This window comes from Pongo pygmaeus, chromosome 1 (genome assembly GCF_028885625.2).
Source record: "Pongo pygmaeus isolate AG05252 chromosome 1, NHGRI_mPonPyg2-v2.0_pri, whole genome shotgun sequence".
Lineage (NCBI taxonomy): Eukaryota > Metazoa > Chordata > Mammalia > Primates > Hominidae > Pongo > Pongo pygmaeus.
The window spans coordinates 92,205,392-92,230,184 of NC_072373.2; the positions used below are offsets into that span (position 1 = coordinate 92,205,392).

Below are 24,793 nucleotides of genomic sequence, written 5' to 3' on the forward strand. Positions count from 1 at the left end.
AACCACTCCTCCCCAAGTCTGTCCTCACCTCCCTGCTACAGGACCTCAGAAACCCACTGGCCCACCAGCCCTCATGCCCTGGCCCCTTCCCCCTTTCCCACCTTCATCTCATACTCCTCCCGGGTGTCGATGGTGTCGCAGCGCAGGTCCTGCTTCAGATCCACATCATCCTTGAATGACTGCAGAGCAGCAGGAGTGGGGCGTCAGCAGACGGAAGCTCTGCTCTTTTCATCCCTCACCAACCCCTCCCCACGCTCAGAGGCCACCTGCTCACGGGAGGGGTCTGAGGTCAAGGGCAGACTTGAGTTCTGGTCCTCTCAGCAGAGGCTCTGGGATGTGGTGGGAAGAGGCCAGAGACCTTGGTTCGAGCACTAGTTTGGTTGCTAACATGTAATGTGACCTTGTATATGTCACTGCCCCTCTCCAGGGCTGTTTCCTCATCTCAGCAATGAGGCAGATGGACCAGAAAGCCTCTGGGGGCTTCCAACTTTCACACTCTGTGGGGCAAAGGAAGTCTTTGGAGAACCCCAGCTGCCTATCCTCTGCTGGAGGAAACTAGCCTGGGGTGTGTGTGAGAGAATGTGTGTGAGTGTGGGAGAGTGTGTGTGGCAGGACCAGGGAAGGTCGACTGAGGAAGGAGAGAATGACCACGGTTATTAGAGATCTGGGATGGAGCTGGTCCTCAGAGGGTGGAGAAGGCAGGAGGCCAGCGAGGAGCAGGACCCTCACCGAGTAGATGGCCTTCATGACCCGGGTTGCTGTGGAGACGCTGGCGGTGTCATCCTCCCGGTCAGAATGCATCGTAAGTGGCTCTCGGTTCACTGTCTCCACCTTGATATCCAGCTTCCTCAGGGTCACGTCCTTGCGACCTGGGATGGGAGAGGCAGCCTGGAACAAGTGCTTCTTGCTGGCCTCTGCAGCGGCTGCTTCTGGCTCTCTCTGGCTCCCTCTGGGCTGGAGCTCAACGGCCAACCTCCCATCCATCCCGAGCACTGCCTGTCATGGCCCCGGAAGAGCCAGGGGAAGGCTGTGGGCTGCACAGGGCCCATACTCACTGCCTTTGCGGCGCCGGTAGAGGAAGAATACCAAGGCGATGAAGAAGAAGATGAGCAGGATGCTCGCGCCGATGGTGGCCCCAGCTATGATGCCCACAGGTAACACCTCTTTCGATGGGGAAGGAAAGGTGGAGGGGTGAGGCTGGAGTTATACTGGGAGCTAAGCTCAGTGCTGGCTAAAGGCTAGGCCACAGCTAAAGAGGCAACCTTGGCTTGTGTACAGGGCTAAGTTTTGACTGAGCCTGGGGACAGTGTTAGGTTTAAGTCAAGGGTGGATTAGAGAGGAAGGTCTGCATTGTGGTTGGATTTTGGTCTGTGCTCCAGCTCCATCAGAATGGAGATCATGGTCATGTCTCATCCCTGCAGCTGGGGCAGGAGTTTGCCCCTTGTCTTGGTTGTCTGTCGATCCCTATCCTTCAGCCCACGTGACTGTGATGCTTGGCCCCTCGCTCTTGTTTGAGGTCAGCTGTCTCCAGACTCTCCAGTCTGCCACCCGTGTTCCGACATCTTTCACTACTGTGCCATCCAAAATACCACTGTGACTGCCGCATGTGCACCTGTCTACTCAGGGCTCCAACAGTTTTCCATGGTTTCCTCTGCTTCCCAGAGCTGAGGAGGAGCTCAGGAATCCTGCTTCCAGCCTTCTCTCTCTTCCTAGCAGCCCTAGTTGAATCCAGATCCTGCTTATAGCTCTTCCCCTCTGAGATCCTTCCCTGCGGAGCCCCACGTTACTGTATCTACTCCATTCTTCCCCACCCCCAACCCCCTTGCTGGCATCCTCAGTTAAGACTGAAGTGATAGGCCGGGCGTGGTGGCTCACGCCTGTAATCCCAGCACTTTGGGAGGCCGAGGTGGGTGGGTCATGAGGTCAGGAGATCGAGACCATCTTGGCTAACACGGTGAAACCCCGTCTCCACTAAAAACACAAAAAATTAGCGAGGCATGGTGGTGGGTGCCTGTAGTCCCAGCTACTTGGGAGGCTGAGATAGGAGACTCGTTTGAACCTGGAAGGCACAGGTTGCAGTGAGCCAAGATCGCACCACTGCACTCCAGCCTGGGCGACAGAGCGAGATTCCATCTCAAAAAAAAGACTGAAGTGATGGGATGCTGTTATTTTCCATGCGGTTCCCCATCTCCTATGTCAAATGGTTAGTTCTCAAAAAATAAAACAACAACAAAAAAATGCTATCTTTTCCTCCTTGGACTTGGTAGCTTCCAAAAGTCAAAGGAAGCTTTTATCATGTGAGAAGTGCCTTAAAGGAGAGAACACATTTCTGCTATCAGAGTGACAATTCTTGAAGAGGTAGGGGAACCCATACTTACTGAACACCTATTATGTGCCAGGCATTTTGTAAATATTCTCTCATTTAATCCTCACTACAACCCAATGAGATGGGCAGTGTTATTCCCTTTTGCAATTCATATGATTCTCCTCCATCTGAATTAATTTGCTCCCACTCTGTAAGTCCCTCCACCACACTGAAAGTTTCTTGAGGTCAGGGACTGTGTCTTGTTCACAGCTCTTCCTGCAGCCCCTGGGGCACAGCCTAGCACACAGCAAATGCTCAATACACTTTAACGAGGTGAGGGAATTTCCCCAGTTGAGCATGGAGGCCAGGTTCTGGAGGGGAGGCCCAAGAGAGTTCTTTCCCTCTGATGCACAGACTCTGATAATAGGAATCAGAGGGGAGTAGCCCCAAACCCCTTTACTCTTGATCTCTCAGCCAGGACATCCCTCTGTGTGTCCCCTCCCTCAGAGCAGAGTCCAAGGGAAGGGCAGCAGCTGAGCCCTGCCCCTGGAGAAAAGAAGGAGCAGAATCCTCAGGCTGCCCTGCACCCCAGCTGGCAGGCAGCACTGCCAGTCACCTCGCTCTTCCAGCTGGATGATGGCTGTGCCCGGCCCAAAGCTGTTCCAGGCAGTGCAGTTGTAGTGAGTCTGAAAGTCGGCCTCCATGACATTGTTGATGGTAAGCGTGGATAGCACCCCACTGCCTGAGTTGGTCCTCTCCACTGTATAGCGTTCCAGGGTCCCCACCTCCAAGAAGTTCTCCTTCCAGGCCCATGCCTGCGGTGGAGAGGGAAGGAAGAAGGTAAGAAAGGGGCAGGGGGCAGAAGCCCCATGGCCACGTGTCCCCTGATCCACCCTCAAGGCACCCTCACCCCTATGTGCCATGTGTGCCCCACGAGCCCAGCCTAACACCTCCCTGTAACAAACCTAAGTCACACCTGCTACCTCACACCCTTGGCACTAACACTCCACTCAAGGAGAAGCAGTGGCTCCCAAGCATGGCTGACATCAGATTTACCTAGGGAGATTCTTTCAGATGTAGATATTTGGGACTTATGTTCTAAATAGGAATCTCCAGGGAGGAGGAGAATCTCTATTTTCATAATGATCACATGTGATGTGGATGCAGCTGATCCACTGAACCGACACTGGGAATCCCAGATGTTGTAGAAAAATTTCTGCATTTGTCCTCAAGAACGCTGGGCTCCTCTCCCCATCAAGCCCCTGTGTGGCCTCCCTGTCCCTCTCTAGGCCTCATTTTCTTCATCTATACAATGACAGAACCAGGCTAGGGCTAGACAATGCTCAAGATTTCTTCCAGCTCTGATAGTCTGTGATTCTAACTAAGCGTAACTCCATCTTTAGGTGTACCTTTAACCAACCCACACGACCTGCCTGGCTGGCTCTGAGACTGATCCACAGACTTATAATAGGCAGAACCCACAACGGGGTATTCCTGGACCCCTCCATCCCTGACCTCTCAGCCGGGCCATTCCCCTGCGTGGCCCCTTCCTCAGAGTGGAGCCTAAGGGAGGGAGAGCAGCTGAGAACTGGCTCCTTTCCAGGGATCAATCCTCCTAGATCTGCAAGGAAAGCCCCCCGGGAGGCCAGCCGCCTACTGCCCGGGCGGCCGTGGTAATGAAGTGTCCCTGGGCAGCCCTGGAGTTAGCCAAATGGTCATTAAATGTGATGAGGGGTTTGACAGTTAATAGTCACGGAAGGAATTAATGGCTCATGGTGTGGGGGAGAGGAGAAAGGAGGGAGGAGAGTGGCAAGGCAAAGGGGCTGGTAGGAGGAAGGCAGGAGGAGGGAGAGAAGAGTGGGCCAGGCAGGCAGGAGAACTGATGGGAAGGGAGGGAGACGGCAGGAGCCAGAGGAGGAGGAGACAGGGAAGGGGAGGGAGCAAGGAAAAGAGCAAGAGGTCAGTGACAGGGCAGATGAGGGAGAAAAGAGGGGAAGTGTTAGCCCAGGGGAGAGAGCGGGGAACTAACATGAATCGAGTGCTGGCCTAGGCGTCTCACACCTGTTGCTGCCATGACTTCTCACAGCAACCCTATTAGGTAGGAGTTACTGGCTCTGTTTTATAGATGAATAAACTGAGGTTCAAAACATTAAGTGATCTGCTCAGGGACACATAACAAGTAAGGGAGGAGGTGGGATTTGAGCAGGTAAAGGGACAGAGGGACAGAAAGCAGAAGATTCGAGGATGGAAACGGGACAGGGAAGTTGAAGGAGCAAAACCAGCAGAAGTGAGAGGAGGCTGGGCCTGGGCAAACAAGCAGGGAGGGCTGGCTGTCCGCAGGCAGGTCCACCACTCACTATGCGGTCTGGGGGTGGTGTGCTCCCAATGAAACACTCCACCTTGCCACCGTCACCCCTCACAGCGTATTGCACTGCCTCACTGGAGATGATGGGGGGCCCTGCAAGCAAGAAGACACAAGTCAGAACCAGTTAAAAACTGCAGTACCAGCCCGCCCAGGCCCGGCTGCCTCTCAGGCCATTCACTCACCGTTCACATAGAGCGGCACCTCCCGCTCAGCCACTCCGATTCGAGGCACGATGGCCCGACAGGTGTAAGTGCCAGCATCTGCCTGAGTCACCGACTTCAGCAGCAGCTGGTTGCTGTTACTCAGGACCTGGGCAGAGAGAGCAGCCTCGGGTGGGGAGCCAGGAGGCCTGGGCCCCTAGGTCCATGAGGGCCCCACATCGGAGGCATTGGAAAGAAAGCAGGAAGGGCCACAAGTGAATTCCCAGAAGGGAAATGGGGTTCCCGAGTCCATTTTGGTCCATGCTCTGACTCTACACAGGTTGGCATGTAAATACACCATCTCTGCAAGTGTGGGCAGGGATGGGGTGGAGGCCAGAGAGGGCAGGTGAAGGCTGCAATCATTTTAGGAGGACGCAGCCTCTTCTGATGATCTGTTCTAGTGTTTTCATTGCCAAATGATGTAGGACGTTTTACTCTGAAATTCCTCTTCCTGCAATTCTGGCCCAAATGGTCTAATGGGGGTCTCTGCAGAGCTGTAGACTCCAGCCTTCTTTAGTGAATCGCCTCAGCTTCCCCACCTCCCTGTGCAGCATTATTTACCAGACCTTTGCCACTGCAGTAGGCCCTCCCCAGGCCCTCTCCCCTCCTCCCACCCCACCCTGCTTCCCATGCACAGATGAGTTTGTCCCCCAAGTGCTTCTGAACTGGGCAGCTGTCCTGTGAGAAGAGGTGGGGATAACTGTAAGCACTTTCTCCTCCAAATCCCAAGACCCTAGAAATAGCCCAGGTTCAAAGACAATGCTGCAGCCTCCCATCTACTCCCATCTGTGGCCGCACCCCTTCCTCCCAGCATTCAGAATAGGCAGTAAGAGTCTTACCATATTTGAGTCCTTTTTGGTCCAGGTGAGAGTGAGGGGGGGATTCCCAACCCAGACACAGGTGAGGGTCACATCAGAGCCAATGTCTGTGGTTGTGGGTTTGGGGTCAACTACAATCCGGGGAGCAACTGTAAGGGAGAAAGAAGCCACTCGTTAGGGTCTCAAGCTCATGGGGTTAACTCCAATCAATCTTCCTCCTGCCCTGCTACCTCCCCATTCATGGAGCAGTCCCCGACTCTGCCCCAGGCCCTTTGGGGGCCCCTGCTCTCTGTCCCCATCCCTGCCCTCCCAGCTACTCACAGTGGACATTTACTAAAGTGCTGACATTGGTGCTCCCCACTTTGTTGTGAACCTCACAAGACACAGGCTCCGTGAAAAAGGAATAATCCACATTTGTCTCATAGCGACTCTCGTGGGCATCTTCAATCAAGAAACCCCCTTTGGCCCACCTGGGGGAGGAGGCAACACAGAGGTGGGATCAGGCCTCAGACCCTCTCAACTACATCCATGACACTTGGCCTCCCCAGTACAGCCTCCAACCCCGAACTCTTCCGTATCACTCCCCAGAGCGCTCCCAGCCTCTGACCCCCTCACCTGTAGCCCAAGATCTCGGGGTTGGCTGTGGCCTGGCAGGTAAAGACAACACGCTCACCCTCCTGCACCGTCTGTGGCTCAATGGACAGGGTCACTGTAGGAGGGTCTGCAAAGTAGAGCACAGGGAGTCAGGGTCTTTTCTGTCCCTTGAGTTTCTTTTTTTCTCCCTAACACATACACTCAGACCTGACCACTCTGGCGGGGATCTGGGAATTTGAGGTTGCAGCGTATCAGCTCCAGTTAACACCCTGTCTTCCTCACCTTTTGCACATGGAGCCTCTAGGGGGCCTGCTAGGGTGACCACCCATGAAGGCACCAAAGGGACAAATAACGCAATGGACTAATGACCCACTGTGGCCACTAGGCGTCAGTGTGAGCTTGCTTGGCTCACTAAAAGGGACGGGGTGTGGGCATTCCCAGTTGCTGCCCACACCCCCATGGTTCCCTGGGCAGAGACAATTTATTACACACCTACCAGGTAAGAATACTCCATGCTAGATGCTCTTCTGCTATATCTCATTTAATGCTCACAACCCCAGGAAGCAGGTCCAGGTCCACAATCCCTTATTTGAAACCCTTAGGACTAGATGCATTTCAGAATTTAGAATTTTTCAAATTTAGAAAGGCAATGGTTGTGCATAGAGCATTTACTGTGTAAGATCCCCAGCAGCGTCTGGGCCACATCCCATAGTCACACATATGAATACATCTGCAGTGAAACTTAAGACTAAATTAAATAAAAGACTATGAAGAGCCTTGGTTCAGGCTGCACCACCAAACCACTTTTAGTTTGAATAAGGGACTGTAGGCCAGTATTTTATCTTTTGCAATATACAGTATACAGAACTGGAAACCGAGGCCCAGAGAGTGTAAACCGTTGACTAATAACAGGCTGGTTTAGACCTGGGTACTGCCTGACTCCACAGCCAATGCTCTACCAGCCCTTAGTCCCCACGGTTCAATCCAGGGAATGAAAGATGTGAAGAAGGCAAGCATTTGTCCTGGGGACCATAGGGGTACTCTTAGTTTGTGCTTCTCAAAAGGCTGCCTACATTCCCCTCCCACCCCACTGCTCCAGACTGCTCCCCCCGGCCCACTCACGGTGCACGTCCAGCTCAATGGAAGTCTCCTTGCCACTAGGGATGGCTTCGTTCATGCTTCGGCAAGTGAAGACACGCCCAATGTCCAGGTCTGTGGGGTTGATGAGCAGTTGGCTCACAGTGGTCTCCCTCTTCCCATCCTTCAGCAATTCCTGGAACATGACAAGGGTAGGAGATATGGTCAAGCTAAAAGCCCCCTCCTCTGCTCTTAAGTTGACCTCACTCAGAGATGGGCTTGAGCTGGAGGGGTACTTTAACTTAAAGCTCAACCCCCTTCACTCCCACAACCTCTTCCCTGTGTGTGTGTGTGTGTGTGTGTGTGTGTGTGTGTTTAATCAATAGACTATTAATTATCTTTTAACTAAAAGTTATATATTTTTAGGGTCTTGCTGTGTTGCCCAGGCTGGCCTCCAAAGCCTGGACTCAAGCAATCCTCCTGCCTGAGCCTTCTGAGTAGCAGCAACTACAGGAGTGTGCCATCATAGATTATCTTTTGGAGCAGTTTTAAGTTTACAGAAAAATTGAGCAGAAAGTACAGGGAGTTTCCATATACCCTCCTCCCCGACCTTACAGTTTCCCCCATTACTAACATCTAACACCTTGCATTAGAGTGATAAGTCTGTTACAACTGATGGACCAAAACGAACATATTATTATTAAGGCCACAGTTTATATTAGAGTTCACTCTTTGTGAGTCCAGCGCAAATCCCTTCTCTTCTGGAAAGCCTTCTTCAGTCAGCCCAGCCCTCAGAACTCTCTCCCAGACTGAATTTATGCCCTTATAGTCAGTGTGTCCTGTTCACAGCTCTAGACACATCCAACCTTGCTTGTAGGCACCATGTGTGAGTGTCTCAGCGTTGGGTTTCTTCTGCTAAACTGTAAACTCCTTGAGGGCAGGGAAGGGACTCACAGGCTCGAAGTCTTACACTTGTTCAGTGACAGCCAGGGGTCCCTAAATATGGTCACAGGAACCCTTGATCTGTTTTCTGTATTGCAAACTGCCTGAAGGAAGCCATATTATTAATCAAAGTAAGGCCCCGTTGTTTGACCACCATGCATGCAGCTTTGCTGGACAGGCCCAGTTCAGGGCCAGTGCAGTAACACTGGCTCCCTTGTGCTGCTTTGAAGCTCCATTGTCTTTAATGAATATGAAAAATGGGGATGGATGACAAATGGATATGAACAAACCAACTTGTTTGGTTGCCAAAATATCTAAAAACATGTAGCCCTGATGAAGAAAAATCACAGTTTTTGGCTGTGAAAAGGTTAAGTACCACTGAGGCTGAATTATCATTTGTGAAATGAGAAACTAAGGCCAGAAAAAAGTGAAGTGAATTATCCAAGGTCACACAGTGTGTTAAGGGCAGAACTGAAGCCAGAAGCCAGGTATCCCTGGGATTGCATGCTGAGGAGCATGGGAACATCTCTCTCTCCACACTGAGAAGTGCTCCTGCAGCACCAGCAAAGGGCTGAATACACATATGTTTACCCACAACTGGCAGGGTAACCCCAACCAGGAAATCTGGCTTTGAATTCCAGCTGCACTGTCCTCTTTGCTATGTAATCCTGGGCAAGTCACTTGATATCTTTCATGGCTTCCTCATCTATAAAATGTATACAAGGATCTCTGCTTCCCCAGCCTCTTTGTTGTGATGACTGGAATAATCTGACAACCAGATGCTGAAGGAAAGAGGTAGAAGTGATCAGTGGAGAGAAAGCACAGTCAGACCCAGGTACAAACCCCAGCTCTGTGCCAGCTGTGTGACCTTGGACAAGTCACTCAACCTCTCTGAGCACCAGTTTCCTCCTTTGTGAGTTGGAAAGAATGCCTCCTTTATGGGACTCCTATGAAGATTAAGAGAGACTGTCCATAAAGTGTTTAGCATGCACAGTGTCTGGCACACAGTAGGTGCTTAATCCATGGCAACTTATTATTACTATTAGTCTCTGTTCAGCTACTGAATGACACAGTAAACCTAGGAATTCATTTCTCTTCTCTGGGTTTCAATTTTCCCAACTGTAGAATGAGAGGGCTGAACCAGATGACCTCTAAGACCCCTCTCATGTCTGTGTGCTCCTGAGTGTGTGGTGAAACCCCTGTGGGAAAGGAGAGGTGAGCTGGGCTAGGCCCAGGAGGAGCTGGGGGAGCTGGCCGGAGCTCACCGTGCTGGCCACAGCGCCCTCCTGCTGCGTCCCATCCCGGAACCAGATGATGGTGGCAGCAGGCTTCGCATTGAAGGCCCGGCATGTGAGGTTGTGGGGGGTGCCTGCCTGCAGTAGAATCACAGGGCCTCCGTCAATCCTGGTGTCCTCTGGGGGGACTGTGGGAGAAAGCAGAGCAAAGTCAGTGCAGGGTGTGGCTAACACTTCCCTGATGACCAAAACTCCTGCCTCTGGAAGCATCCTTCCACCTGCATGTGCGCCTCTAGGTAGGCAGTACCACCCTACCCCCTAACCTACAACCACTGTCTTCATTGCTCTTGTGGTGGCTTCCCCTAGGTCCTCAGCTCACACATCTTTCCCAGTCCTTGTCTGCTTTTCTTTCCTGGCCTATAATATTTTCTGGTACTCCGCGCCCCTACTGGTTTTTTTGTTTGTTTGTTTGTTTGTTTTTGAGATGGAGTCTCGCTCTGTCGCCCAGGCTGGAGTGCAGTGGCGCCATCTCGGCTCACTGCAACCTCCACCTCCTGGGTTCAAGCGATTCTCCTGCCCCAGCCTCCCAAGTAGCTGGTATTATAGGCGCCCCCCACTGCTCCCAGCTAATTTTTGTATTTTTAGTAGAGAGTAGGGGTTTCACCATGTTGGCCAGACTGGTCTCGAGCTCTTGACCTCTCGGTGATCCACCTGCCTCAGCCTCCCAACGTGCTAGGATTACAGGCGTGAGCCACTGTGCCTGGCTCCATACCCCTACAGTTGCTCAGAGCTACACACTACAGATGGAAGCCTCAAACTTAAGAAAGGGCTCGGCTATCTCAGGCCCTGAGTATAGCTCATACCCTTGGGAGTCTGGCTCTGAAAGGTGGCTACCTCCATAGGACTTCTCCCATCCTCCCTCCTGTCTGCTCCTCTGCCCTGGAGCAGACAGATGGACTGGCCTATTACAGTAACCTCCATGTCACACTGCTAACAGGTTATTTTTCCCTACAGCACAGCTAAGTATGTGCCACTCCCCTGCTCAAGCACCTTCAATGGCTACAACTGCCTAGGGCATAAGTTCCAAGCATTTCGGCCTCCTGTTCAGGGTCCTCAAGCCAAGACCTGCAATGCAGTGATTTCCATATGGCACGCCCTTCTCCCACAGCTTCTACTGAAGTGCTTCCTATCCTGTTCAAATCCCAGTTGATGCATAAGGCTTTCCATGCTGTAGCCCACTCCCACCATGGTGGCCCCCACCAGTCACTCAGAGCTCTTGGCGCGTTGGATTTTGTTTACTTATAACAGTTATTGAACCCTGCCCCAACCAAAACTGTGATCCCCTGGAAAAACAGCAACCCTGTCTCACTCATATTTATATGGTCACCAGTGCCTAGAATGTGACCAAAGTAGGCTCTTGCTAAATGTTTAAAAAATTGAATTGACTGATGTCTGATGCTGCAAACAAGGGGGGCTCTCCCTGCCCTATCTCCATAGGCTTCTAAGACAAACCAGACTGTAAGTTCCCTGAGGGTAGCGGCTGCTTCTGATATACCATCAACACTTCAATGTCTAGCCCAGGGCTTGGGTGATCACAGGTGCTCAGGGATATTTGCTGAATTAATGAATGGATACTGATGAAATAAAGGCAGAAGGATTTTGATTATAATTTTTCTGGTCCACCCAGTGTTTATCAACCATAAATGAGAATGGAACTCCTGGGCTCAAGCAATCCTCCCACCTCAGCTTCCCAAGTATCAGAAACTACAGGTACACACCATCATGCTTGGCTAATTTCTATTTTTTGTAGAGACGAGGTTTCGCTATGTTGCCCAGGCTGGTCTGAAACTCCTGGGCTCAAGCAACCCTCCTACCTCAGCCTCCCAAAGTGCTGGGATTACAAGCATGAGCCAGCGTGCCCCACCGATAAAAGATTTTGTTTGCTTCTTTCTGAGAAAGACAAGAAAGACCCAGAGGAAGGTCCAGAGGGAACACTCGAGAGGAGGGTCCAGAGGGAACACTCGAGAGGAGATCTTGGGAGACCCACGATGCCCAGTGGTGGGCAGGGCTGTTCTAGAATTTACACAATGAAGGTCTCTATGCTGGGGTTTCCAGTACAAACTACTTGAAACCTGTCTTAGCATTCTGTTCAACTCATGTGTGCCTAGTGGTATAGTGGAAAAAGAATAAAACTTAGATTCAGACTGCCTGGTTTCAAATCCTGGCACCTTTGTTCACCTGCTGTGTGATCTCGGATGAGTTCCTAAAAACATTGAGTCTGTTATGTCTGAAGAAACAAAGATATAACAATGCCTACTCACTAGAGCCTCGTGAAGGTCAGATGAGATACTGTACATAGACTATGATGTGCAGGGCATGTGTGAGGTATGGAATGTATTAGCCTTACTGCCTGGACGAGAGTAGCAGTGGCTCCAACTCCTGCCTGGCTAATTATCTTCTGAATCCCTGGCTCTTCCTCCTTGTTCTGTGGTGTATCTGGTTCCAATGCCAGATGGGGACAGGTTTGAGGATGGGGATGGGGAGCAGCTTGAAAAGTAGAGAAAGGTGGAGAGAAATGAATAAAGAGCTGCTGCTCAGGGCCTCCTGGTCTGCTCAGGCCCCTCTAAGGTCACATGTTGCTGCCACACCCAGGAGGAAGATCCTGGATGGGCAGAGCCCTGAGCAGACACCATGCCCAGGTGTGTGCCTAGGTGTGTGAAGCCCCTCCACTGGGAAGGCATCAGCTTCCTCTACCCTGGTAATGCCTCCTGCCCCTTTGTTCATGCAAAGACTACCCATCTGTCACCTCTGCCAGCAGTCTACCTTTCTCTGAATTTTCCAAACTCTCTGCCCATCCTCCATGAGCTCATCCCTGCCCCTCATATATGGGACAAATGACAATAAAGCTGTTAAGGTGCCTGCTGAGCCAGCTGTTAAAGGGCATGCGTCCATGTGTGCATGTGTTTATAAGCAAGTTTTTATGGTTTGTGACTTAAATCTGTATATCAATATGCTCATGTGCCTCCCCAAACTCATGTGCCCCTGAGTCTGTGGTCAAAAAGGCCTCAGTTTCCTTGTTTATAAAACTTCAAAAATACAATGGACACCTACTCCCCTGAGTTGTTATTGTGGAGGCAAAACAAAATCAAGAAGGTGAAGCCAACTGTAAATGGTGGTGGGATCGACAATAATTTCTGCCACTCAGTGAACGTTCACCTTGTGTCAGCCAAAGTGCCTCCTGTATATGACTTCATTTAATCCCTACCACAAAGTATATTTCATTATTCCTTTCATGGTAAATATCATTAACCCCAATTTACAGATAAGGAACGGAGGCTCGAAGAGGATAAACAAATGTGCTCAGAGACAGGAGAGTGAGTTAGAGCGCAGAGCTGGGATGTGGATCAGGCTTGCCTGACCCAGAAGTCATGCTCATCACCATGGTTTCGGAGGTCTGTATATCTATGTTATGTCTGCATCTGTTGGGGAGTGGGAGGCATCTTTTCAAAGTCCTACCCTAAGGAAGAATGACAGAGGCCATTTTGTGAAGAAGGCCCCTGGCCTGGGGAGCTGGGGGGCCACTGAGGGGGATGGCTGGGGAGGAGAGGAGTCTATAAGGCTGACATCATGCAGGGAGGCTGACACCAGGCACTGGGCACAGCCCACTCCTCATTTCTGCCCTGCCTAGTCTCTGGGTCCCCCAGCTGCCATGAGCAAAGGCTGTGGGTAAGCAGGTACGCAGGAAGGGATGCAGGAAGTGTCATGCCTTCTTATTGCCTCCGTGTGCTACAGGTGGCAGGGTGTTTGAGAATTTAAGACAAAGACAAGGAGAGGAGAGAGTGAGGGGAGAAGGGCCTCCTGGTCTGCTCAGGCTCCTCTAAGGTCACATGTTGTTGCCACACCTGGGAGGAAGATCCTGGATGGGCAGAGCCCCGAGGAGACACCATGCCCAGGTGTGTGCCCAGGCGTGTAAAGCCCCTCCAGCTACACTAACCGTCCCTGTCTCTCTTTCAGCTTAAAGTGACTCCTGGGGTCTCTCCCTGTTCTCTCATCCATCCAAGTCACCCAGGCAGGCCAGCAAGGACCATACCTTCAATACCCACCATGCCCTCGAAACAAGCCAGTCGGCTCTCCTGCTATGTAGCTCTCCTTCATTGGCCTGAAAGCTTTTAAACAAGGCACTCTTCCATCTAGGGTTCCCCTTGATATTCTCCTTTTCCAGGTTCTTCCTGGATTGAACCAAGCCACTGGGTGCCATTATAAGACATTGTTACTGCAACACTTAGTAGCTTAGCTGGCCTTTCTTCATCTCTCTCTATCTCTGTGATAAGGTAGCAGAGAGAAGAGTATCAAAGTACACTCATTAGGATGGGAGTTCTCCAGGGCAGCAGTAGCACCTTCTAGGGCCTAACATAGAGGCAGTCAGGGAGGAAAAAAGAAAGAAGAAGGTTTCCTAAGAGTCTCATGGTTCCTCGGAATGCTTGGTTGAGCATGGGACTGACACACTTCAGTGAGGGATGAAAGATGATGTCTTGGCATTCAAGATCACCCTCTAATTTTTGCTGTCTAACCTCATTCCTGCTCCTTGCTAATTCTTCCCATTTTAGTCCTAGAGAGGAAAAGCAAATCATCCAACAGCTTTGAATCCTGGTCCTTCAGGGCCTTTACATCCAATGAAATTGGCTGTTGGGTCCCTCCAGTCCTCACTTATTCTGACATCTCACATTCACCCAGACCTTCACAGGTTACAAGTCTCCATGCAGCAAAGCAGCAGTTGCTAAGAAAAGGCTGGTGTCATTATGCCATGTTACTGATGAGAAAACTCATGCCCAGAGGTTGTCACCTCTTTAGGATCATGATGCCAAAATGGCCAAGGTGCCCAGGTCTCCTAACCACCAGCAGTCTAGGACTCTCTTTCGACTACGCTCTGAGGACTTGTTATGTTCTCACCTCCCTCCTTGCAAAAACGAAAAACAAAACAACAGGCTGGGCACAGTGGCCCATGCCTGTAATCCCAGAACTTTGGGAGGCCAAGATGAGTAGATCACCTGAGGTAAGGATTTAGAGACCAGCCTGGCCAACATGGTGAAACGCTGTCTCTACTAAAAAATACAAAAATTAACCAGGCATGGTGGCGGGCACCTGTAGTCTCAGCCACTCAGGAGGCTTAGGCACAAGAATCCCTTGAACCCCGGAGGTGGAGATTACAGTGAGCCGAGATCATGCCACTGCACTCCAGCCTGGGCGACAGAGACTCTGTCTCAAAAAAACCAACCAATCAATCAACCAACCAAACAAACAACAGAAAACCTTCCTTGTGCCCAAACTCCCTCATCTCAGCTCCTCTCTCCTTTCTCCCATCCATCTTGGGGGCTCCCCACAAATTCAGTGATTTCAAGTTAGAGGGAAAGAAAGGAAGAGGGGCAAAACATATCAAATGGAGGCAGAAAAAAAGGGACAGAGTCAATGTAAATAGGGAAGAAAGAGAGTCACAGATGGACAGAGTCCAAGCCCAAGACAGAAAGCACAACAGAGGCAGAGGCCCAGTGAGGCAACAGGGCTGGAGAGAACAGGAAGACTGGCAGATTCAGAGGTATTGCAAGAGTGAGGCCTGGAGAGAGGCTGGGGGCTGAGTGGGCAAGGGGGACAAGGGGTGTGCTGAAGCTGGCCTCCTTCTGGTTCTGTGGCACTGCTGCAGGAGAGAGTCCCCTCATTATGCAAATGGCCTCAGGGGTTACCATAGAGGGACATCTGCTTGGTCCCCCAGTGGGTGGCTGCCTGGCTGGCGCAGGGCTTCCAAGAGCTGCAGGGCTTCCAAGAGCCAGCAGCCATCCAGACACAGCAGGACCCCATCCCTCCCACCCCTCACCCCAGTTCTCAGCCTCAAGGCCCATTCCTTCCAGTCCTATTCCCCTGTTCCTGGAGGAGGCCCCCAGGTGAATCTGAGAGGAGGGGTGAGCACTGAGGGAGGAAAGGAGTCAGCTGAGGGAAGAAGGGCTGTGTGAGGCTGGGGTGAGGTGGAAGAGGGACACAGGGGCCCTTTGGGGTCTCCGACGCAGCTGAGAGTAAAGTAGAAGGGAGACGCCCCCTCACCAACAAGCCTGCCAGACAGGACAGCTGGGAAAGGAGGGCCCAGGTCTCCATCACTCCATACTTCCCTGCTTCTTGTCTCCACAGCCTTGTTTCTAAAAGGCAGAAGGCCCTGTCCCTGAGTGGCCGAGGCACTGGCTGGAGCAGAGAGGATGCTGGGCCTCACACAGCCCACATCCTGCCAGCACCCCACATCTCCCACATGCCTGGTTTACTTTCTTCTACCTGGACTTGAACATTAGGGCAGGGATGAGGCCAGTAACAGAGAGAGAGAAGCTGGGAAATTGAAGAGGGAACTGGAGAGTGGGAGAGACTGCCAGGATACAGACAGATGGGGCCTCAAAGTACTGAAGGGCATTGGGGTCCTTACTGAGCACGGTGAGTTTGGCCCGCCGAGAGCGCAGGGCGGCCTCCGTGGCCTGGCACTCATAAGAGGCGTCGTCAGAGAGCTCAGCATCTGTGATCTCCAGGTTGTACTGCCCAGCGTCTGCGGAGCCCACGACCCGGTACCGTGGCCAGGCTGCAGAAACAGAAAGAATGAGGCCCAACCTTGAAACAAGGACACATCCTCAGCCAACCCACACCAGTACTCCTCGCTCTGCCCTCTCCTGGGACACCACTGACAAGTGAGAAGGTGAGGCCCCAGACACAGACACCTGATGCCACGACACCCCATGGCGAGGCTGGGAGCCATACAGCCGGAGAAGCAGACAGGAGGGCAGCTGAAGCAGGGAGGCTATCAGGAGCAGATGAAATCTCCAAGGCTGTTTGCAGACAAATGCCTCTCATAATAATAGGAGAGAAAAAGGCACACAGCAGAGAGCAAAGGAGAGGGGGAGAGAGGGAGAGCGAGTATGTGGGCTCCAGGAAATATAGGGCATTGCAGCACAGACATGAGCTCATGGGAGCACCTCTGCGGGACTCATAAGGCAGAGGGAAGCCCAAGGCAGGCCCAGGGAGGAAGGATGAGGCAGGGGACCGCCGGATCCCCAGAGAAGCCCCTAAACCAAAGAGTCCTGGTTTCCTGCAGAAGCAGTGGCTGAGGCAGTGGGCCTTGCCCTCCTTCCTCCAGGCTCCCCCACCCTCTTCTTGCTTCCCAGCCCTCCCGTCTCGTTCCCCCATCAGCTCCTTCCCATGATCTCAGTCTGTCCAGAGACTATCGATTCTTCTCACTCCATATCTATTGATCTCACTCTCTCTCCCCAGAGACTATCGATTCTTCTCGCTCCATATCTATTGATCTCACTCTCTCTCTCCAAAGACTATCGATTCTTCTCACTCCATATCTATTGATCTCACTCTCTCTCCCCAGAGACTATCGATTCTTCTCGCTCCATATCTATTGATCTCACTCTCTCTCCCCAGAGACTATCGATTCTTCTCGCTCCATATCTATTGATCTCACTCTCTCTCCCCAGAGACTTATCGGTTCTTCTCACTCCATATCTATTGATCTCACTCTCTCTCTCCAAAGACTATCGATTCTTCTCACTCCATATCTATTGATCTCACTCCCTCTCCCCAGAGACTATCGATTCTTCTCACTCCATATCTATTGATCTCACTCTCTCTCCCCAGAGACTATCGATTCTTCTCACTCCATATCTATTGATCTCACTCTCTCTCCCCAGAGACTATCGATTCTTCTCGCTCCATATCTATTGATCTCACTCTCTCTCCCCAGAGACTATCGATTCTTCTCACTCCATATCTATTGATCTCACTCTCTCTCCCGAGACTATCGATTCTTCTCGCTCCATATCTATTGATCTCACTCTCTCTCCCCAGAGACTATCGATTCTTCTCGCTCCATATCTATTGATCTCACTCTCTCTCCCCAGAGACTATCGATTCTTCTCGCTCCATATCTATTGATCTCACTCTCTCTCCCCAGAGACTATCGATTCTTCTCGCTCCATATCTATTGATCTCACTCTCTCTCTCCAGAGACTATCGATTCTTCTCGCTCCATATCTATTGATCTCACTCCCTCTCCCCAGAGACTATCGATTCTTCTCACTCCATATCTATTGATCTCACTCTCTCTCCCCAGAGACTATCGATTCTTCTCACTCCATATCTATTGATCTCACTCTCTCTCCCCAGAGACTATCGATTCTTCTCGCTCCATATCTATTGATCTCACTCTCTCTCCCCAGAGACTATCGATTCTTCTCGCTCCATATCTATTGATCTCACTCTCTCTCCCCAGAGACTATCGATTCTTCTCACTCCATATCTATTGATCTCACTCTCTCTCCCCAGAGACTATCGATTCTTCTCGCTCCATATCTATTGATCTCACTCTCTCCCAGTTTCTTTCTCTTTCTATCATCAATAGATCTACCAGACCCATCTCTTTCCCTTATATGGATTGCTCTACACGACAAATTTCCTGTACCTATACTAACACATGGAACTCACAGCAAGTAATCTCAACTCCCTCAACAATTACAAGAATACAAATATACAGCCCATCCCCCACACCCATACTTACTTCATTACAGTGCTTTAAACCTAAAATGTGTTCTTACAAATCTCTTCTCCCATTTGGCTCAAAACTCACAAATGCACTTCTAAGGCAGACAGGCCTGCAACTACTATGCCTGTTTCACACATCAGTAAATGAAGGTCCAGAGAGGTGAAGTGGCTTTCCTAAGGTCACCCAGCTGGCGGAGGCAGGACTAGAACCCAGGTGTCCACTCTGCCAGGCAGCCTTTCCAAAGGTCTCTTTACTTGCTTTAGAATATAGGAAGTTGGTTTTTTTGTGTTTGACTGACTCATTATGTTTGCTTCAGCACCAGCTACATAGCCAGTGCTTAATAAAGGCTTGTTGAATGAATAAATAAATGAATGTTCAGGCTGATATTAAAATGAGTTTTTGGCCTCTGAGCAGACATTGCCCGGGCAGCGGGGAGGAGAGAGGCTGGAGCCAAGCCAGGCCGGCATGAGACACTTGCGGGACACAGAAGTTGCCTGTGCCCTCTCCTCCCTTGCTGCAGACTTTGGAGTCTCCCAGCACCTCCTGCTAGACAGCTGTCTGCCTGCAGTGCCCCTCACGGGGTCTGTGTCTGCCTGAAGCTCTCTTATATAAAGGTCTCTTGGTTTCCCTTGACCTCTCAGGCTTCATACTGCCTTCCTCAAGTCAGTCCTCAGTGGGAGGAAGGGCAGAGCTGCAGGGTGGGAAAGCTGTAGAGATGGAGCTCAGTAGCAGAGACAGAGGGGAGGCTGTGGCACAGAGGAGGGCGGTTAGGGAACTAAGGGATGGTGAGTCCAGGAATCTATGCTGGAAGTGGGAAATGGCGGAGAAGATGGGACAGTTTGGACGTTGGGTAGCCAGGTACTCACCTTTGAGGCCCTGGCCCATGCCCAGGGCCAGCCCATCCTTGGTCCATTGCACAATTCCAGAGTAGTTGAGCAGCACACAGGGGAGCACGGCCCGCTGTCCAGCCACCACTGTCTGGTCAGCCGGCTCCTGGCTGAAGCGGGTCTGGGTCCCTGCAAAGCCAAAGCCAGCACTGGGTAAGATGAGTAAGGAGAGGGGCTCCTCTAAGAGGTCTCCCTCACCATGCAGCAGGAGGGAGGGAGAGAGCCTCCAGTTGGGGATGGGGACTCTCCGGTCCCTGCCCCCCTTCAGCCTCAACCCCTTTGTTCCAAGATGCCACGTCCTCACCCTTTATTCCTTCCTCCCTCTGAGACCCATGGGAATGGATTTCAGGAGCTGAAGTGCTCAGCAATCACAGAAAATGGTGCACTGTTATATAAGGGCCTTAGAAATGGGTCTAGTCCAACCCTCTCATTTTACAGAGGAGGACCCTGACTTCCAGGGAGGAGAGTAACTTACTCAAGGGCAAGTTAATGGCAGAGCTGGGATTAGAACCTGAGCCCCTGCATCCAGGTCCTGGCTGTTCCTCTACTACCCATTGCCCCAGCCCACCCCCACATTAATGACTCCTACTTAGACATGTGTCATGTGAGCTGATGGGAGCCAATGTGAACCAACACACTTGTGCAACTATGCCAGGTACAATTCCTCCATGAATACATCAGGGTAGATACTATAGAGCCGGCATGGCCACATGTGTGTATAGAAGCTTCCTGGGAGGAAAGTGTATCCAAAACAAAGTAGCTCTGAACCCACTTCTTGGCACATGTGCCCTGCTCTATGTGTTCATCCTTTGCTCCCAAGTGCAGGGGGGCCTCAATGTGTACACATGAACACACCTGCACACACCCTGCCTCCCTCACTGTGGGAGCTGAGAGGCCACGTGACTTTGTTCCACTCTCCCTCCGGCTGTGGGAGCTACACATGGCTGCCCGGCTGGCAGCTCGGCCGGGAGCATTTGATTAGAGAACTGCAGAGTAATTGCCTTTAATTGTGGAGCCTAAATGGAGCAGGGAATTGCATTGCGGGTTTTTTCTCCCCCACCACTCCCACCCACCGGCTCCAACCAGCACTGGTCGGCCCCAGTGGTGGGGCAGGCCTAGGCTCCTTGCAGAGCTATGTGAGCTATGGGGCTCAGGTTCCTTTGCCAAGTTGTGGGGAAAGGAGAAGGGGGACAAGGGAGTGACTGGAGGACAGCACAGGAGAGTTCTGGGACTTCCTTGCCATGCTCCCAACCTGTCATACCAGGTAACTGAAATCGGCTCTCCCCAAAAGTCACGGCCTCCTCCTTCTTCTTTCCCTCCACAGCTCATGAATCTGCACAGAGGCCACAATCCCCAAATCTGACCTTTTCCTAACACAGCTTTCTAAAATTTATCTGACCCATCATCACTCCTGTGTGTAAGCAAACTTAACTCACCCCTCCCCACTCCAAGATCTCCCTCTAAGCCCCCACAGAAGTGGGATCCTAGTCTCATCTCCTTCCTTCCTTTTTCTTCATCAGCCCCATTTCTCCTTTTTTCCACAAACCTGCTCTACATGTCCCTCTTCCAGGAAGCCCTCCTAGCCCGATTCCTTGGCCTCTTGGGCAAATATAACCAGTCGCATCACTCGGCCCTGCTGTCATCACTATGTACGGGATTTCCTCTCTCAAACGATCAGGAATAACGCCCATGATTTTGTTTGTCACAGGGTAGAGGGCAGCTAGTAGGTGAGGGCATTTGCCCTATCTGTTCCAGCAGAATGCCAACATCTCCTCTAAGGCAGAGGGCCAAGCTCTCTCCCCCATCTGAATCTCCTGAACATCCGACATCCATCGCCGTTGGTTGTTGCACACAAAGGGGTCTGAAAAAGAGGTGGCTGGGGCCTAGAGTGGACTGATAACCAGAATATGATCTAGCAGGAGGCAGACTCTTTACTCTTGATTAAGTGTGCAAATTTAGCTCTTTGAGTCTGCAGGGGCCAGGAAGTTAGAAAGAGGGTCCCTCTCCCATACTCCATGAGTGGCTCCTCAAGTCTGCTGACCTGACCTCTCATTCATGTCTTCTAAAGGATAATCCCTTTTGAGTGATCAGCGTGGCTGGTGCTGAGATCCTGGGGGAGGGGTGAGTCAGGTGAGCAGCCAACATTATTAATTCAAGCATTGTCCTCATTATTATTCAAATTTATTCATATCCTTGCGCATTTCTCTAGTGCAGCTATATGCTGCAAACTCTCCACACTCACGTTTCTCCTTCCCATGGCCCCCGGAGCCCAAGTCAAGGGCTTAAGAGTGGGGTTGCTAGTGAGCCCTGGCTCAGAGGTGGAATTTATATGCATAGCTTTCCTGCATGGAGCCTGGACACCCTGGTCTCTCGCTGAAGTCTCTCAAGGACAGTGAGCAGCTGTCCACTTGGAATGAAGAGGCAGCTGACCCTGAGGCAAGATGGAGATGGGAAGCACTTGAAGTAAGAATCAGGAGACGGGGCTCTTGTGGAGGTGAGGAGTGGTGTGACCTTGGGTGTGTCAATTCCTCATCTGGGCCCCCATTTGCTCACCTGTACAATGACAAGCCTGGACTGGGGAACGCCAAATCCCTCTGTGCCCAAATACTAAGAGCACAGGTTTAGGAGACAGACTGTGGTTTACATATTGCCTGTGTGGCTTCCTCACCCAGTGACCTTGGCCAAGTTACTTGCTAAGCTTCATTTTCCTCCCTGGTAAACTGGGGAATGTTATATCTATTTCTGGATTGCTGTCAAAGTCAAAAGAGATGAGGTGTATGCTATGCTTGGTACAGTCCCTTGCCTGTACGCACTAAATGGCATCTATGATCATTATTTCTCCTGAACAGTGAGACAATTAGAGGGACAACTGGAAACCTGAACAGGAACGTGACAAAGAAGGTGGTATCTGACTTTCTGGGAGTTTTGAAGTCTCCTCTTGATTTAGGCCTGACTGAAGCAATTCAGTCCAGACAAAGGGGGATGGAAGTAACAACTCTGCAGAGAGTCCAGAAAGGAGGGGAAGTAAAGACATCTAGGGAATTTAATTGGGTGGAAAGGCAGCCTAGATCCTGAGCCTACTAAAGCCACTGGCAGTGTTTTCTGGTCCCAAAACAGCCCCCGCAGCCAACACAGAATCCCAAATAGAGTTCAGATGCCCCTGGGTTATGCCGACCTGGCTTATGATTACGGGAACGTCCCAAGTCTCCCTTCACCAAGTCCTGTTCTCTCTGATCTGTACACACTAGGCCTTTGTTACCTCTTCATGCCCTTGCGCAGGCCTTTCCCTGGGGTGGACACTGCTCCCCCTGCTCCCTTGGGATTCAAACAGTCACCTCCTCTGGGAAGTCTCCCATGACTTTCGTGTATTTCCCTCAAGGCCTTCCTATTCATGTCTCACTTCTGCTGTAGTAGGGCCCACACTGCACTGGCCACCCCGTCCCTGCTGTTGCCCCAGGGGCAACTCCAGGAGTCTGGACTGTGTCACTCATAGTCAAGCCCATCACCAGGTGCAGGGCCTGCTGCCTGGCACACTACATACAGGTGTTCCAAATATGTCTGTTGACTGAGGGAGTGAGAGTGAGCAAATCCGAGTCCACAGTCCTGCCTGTGAAACCACCATCCAGAAAAGGAGGCAGAGCATGCCCCTGACCCCAGAAGGCTCACAGACTTCCACAGAGGTAGAGACAGGCTGGGCAGGTGAAGAGGGCAGCACCCTCCTCTCAGTGAGAGGAGGAACAATGCTGGGTGGAACTCGGAGTCGGTCCTGGGAAGCTCCCTGAAAAAGAGAATGTGGAGCAGAGAAGGGAAGGGCAAGGGAAACAGGCTCTGGACGGTTCTGACATATGGTGGTGGCGAGGGGGATGTGGGAGAGCAGAGGAGAAAGCCTAGAAAGTGAGCAGTGAGGTGCAGGCTTTGGACAGGGCACGGCTGCTCAGTTAGCAAGAAGGGGAGAGGGAACCCAGTAGCATTACAATGTAAAAGGGGGATGAGGTGTTGGTTTGCCCTTGAGTGTCAAGGAGCCACCAAGAACCCAGGACAAGTGGCCTAGCAAGTGGCCTAGGCACACATTTGTGTGCACACCTGCCTCTCAGGTCCTGGTTGCCTGGCCGTTCACCACCCACGCCACAGAGCAGAGCCTGCCCTGGACTGGGGGTGACATTTCAATCTCGTCCCTATGCTTGCACCCCCTTCCAGGAAATAAAACCAGTGCCAAACGGAAACACAAGGAAACTGCTCTATGTGGGGTGGGAAGGTGGCCTTGGGGGGCCAGGTGGGAGGGGAACCAGCAAGGTCCTGACCACAGACCTAAGGTGAAAACAGACCATTGCTGGGTCAAATTCTGGCAGCTCCAGTCTGGGGCCAGCCAGTGAGATTCTGCGCATATGTTTTAAGTGTATTCCCACCTGCTTTGATCTTGCTCCCTCCCTGCCTTCAGACACCATCACAGCTGTGGTGAGCTCTTAAGCAGTCATTGTGAGGACAGGCAGAGAAAAACTGAGCAGCACATCCATGTGCCAGGGCACGCACACTCACACATACTCACACGCACCCACACGTACCCAGAAGGCTGACAGAGGCGCAGAGAACGCTGAGAAACAGAGACAAAGACAGACACCCACACAGAGGCAGAAGGAGAGCGAGGAGGGAAAGGAGACTAGAGTGAGAAGGGAAGAGGCAAGTTCTGTGGGAAAGAACCCAGGGTGGAAAAGATGCAGGCTGGGTGGACAGAAATCCAGAGAGAAAAGCGCCAGGAGGAGCCAGTGAGACGAAGACATCCATGGAGTAATAGAGACCCAAGGCAAAGCAGGGAGGAAGGAAGGCAGAGAGATGGAGACCAGGAGAAAGACAGAGGTGGGAGGGGAGCTGGGGGCCCTGGCAGCACCCCATCTCCTGCCCCAGGGTTGGACACGCCATTTTTCTCACCAGATAGGAAATTACGAGAAGGCCCATCCAGGGTTTGCAGGCAGGTGAATAGCCTAATTAGGTGGAGGAGATTAGAGCCTTGACGGGTGAGAGGAGCACAGAGGGACCCTGGGGAGAAATTAGGAGAGCAATAGGGAATTTGGCGTGGCAGCTCTGTGCTTCTTCCCCAGGTGAGGCGAGGTGAGAGGTGAGAGAATCCCAATCGCCCACCAGCATCCTCTCTGCCTCTCTCTCAGACATCCACCCTTTCAGGTTAGCCCACAACCCTCACCACCCGCACCCCATAAGGCAAAGTTCCTCTAGCCTCAGACTGGGAATCATTCCCTCCCTCTTCTCCTACTGCATTGTTGGGGCCTCTGGTTATAACACTTTATCACAGCCTGCCTTGGATTAAAAGTTACCCATATGTGTGTGTTTCTGTCTCCCCCACACTCCTGGGAGCCCTTGGATAACAGAGATGCTTTGATTTACCTTCCTTGACCCTTCAACCCCAGCAATGTTCCTTAACAATAAACACTCCCAATTATAAGATGCCAACTATGTGCCAGGCACCCAGGCAGATGCCTTGTAGACATTGTTTCTGCACAATAATCCACTATTATTATCTCTGTTTTATAGAAAAGGGAAATAAGGCTGAGGGTGCTTAAGGTACAGCTGTTAAGTGGCAGAGATGGGATGTGAAATCAGGTATTTTCTGCTACAGGGATATCCAGAATGTCTCTCCGGAATGGATGAGATTCATGACCTCTACCCAGAAGAGAACTATCAGTGAGCCTACGTTCTGCCCATCAACCACTCCTGCTTCCCACCCTACAGCTCAGACTCCCATCTTAACCCTGTTTACCTCCTGGGAGGCTGCACTCTTCAGCTCT

At 51.6% G+C, this 24,793-nt stretch overlaps 1 protein-coding gene across 3 annotated transcripts in view; it reads right to left on the reverse strand.

The window, feature by feature from the left end:
* KIRREL1 (kirre like nephrin family adhesion molecule 1) overlaps positions 1-24,793 on the reverse strand; it is a 107,007-nt gene that overhangs the window by 3,719 nt on the left and 78,495 nt on the right. The window contains exons 2-14 of one of the 3 annotated variants that reach the window (XM_054447435.2): positions 18,975-19,124; positions 15,997-16,146; positions 9,567-9,724; positions 7,405-7,555; positions 6,304-6,409; positions 6,010-6,158; positions 5,710-5,837; positions 4,853-4,979; positions 4,663-4,763; positions 2,922-3,120; positions 1,056-1,163; positions 730-869; positions 102-179 (exon numbers count right to left, since the gene is read on the reverse strand). In XM_054447435.2, the coding sequence (XP_054303410.1) occupies positions 102-179; positions 730-869; positions 1,056-1,163; positions 2,922-3,120; positions 4,663-4,763; positions 4,853-4,979; positions 5,710-5,837; positions 6,010-6,158; positions 6,304-6,409; positions 7,405-7,555; positions 9,567-9,724; positions 15,997-16,146; positions 18,975-19,124 (1,745 nt within the window). Of the gene's footprint in view, positions 1-101; positions 180-729; positions 870-1,055; positions 1,164-2,921; positions 3,121-4,662; positions 4,764-4,852; positions 5,028-5,709; positions 5,838-6,009; positions 6,159-6,303; positions 6,410-7,404; positions 7,556-9,566; positions 9,725-15,996; positions 16,147-18,974; positions 19,125-24,793 lie in introns of all 3 variants that reach the window. The other 2 variants (XM_054447428.2, XM_063650123.1) reach the window with 2 other exon arrangements.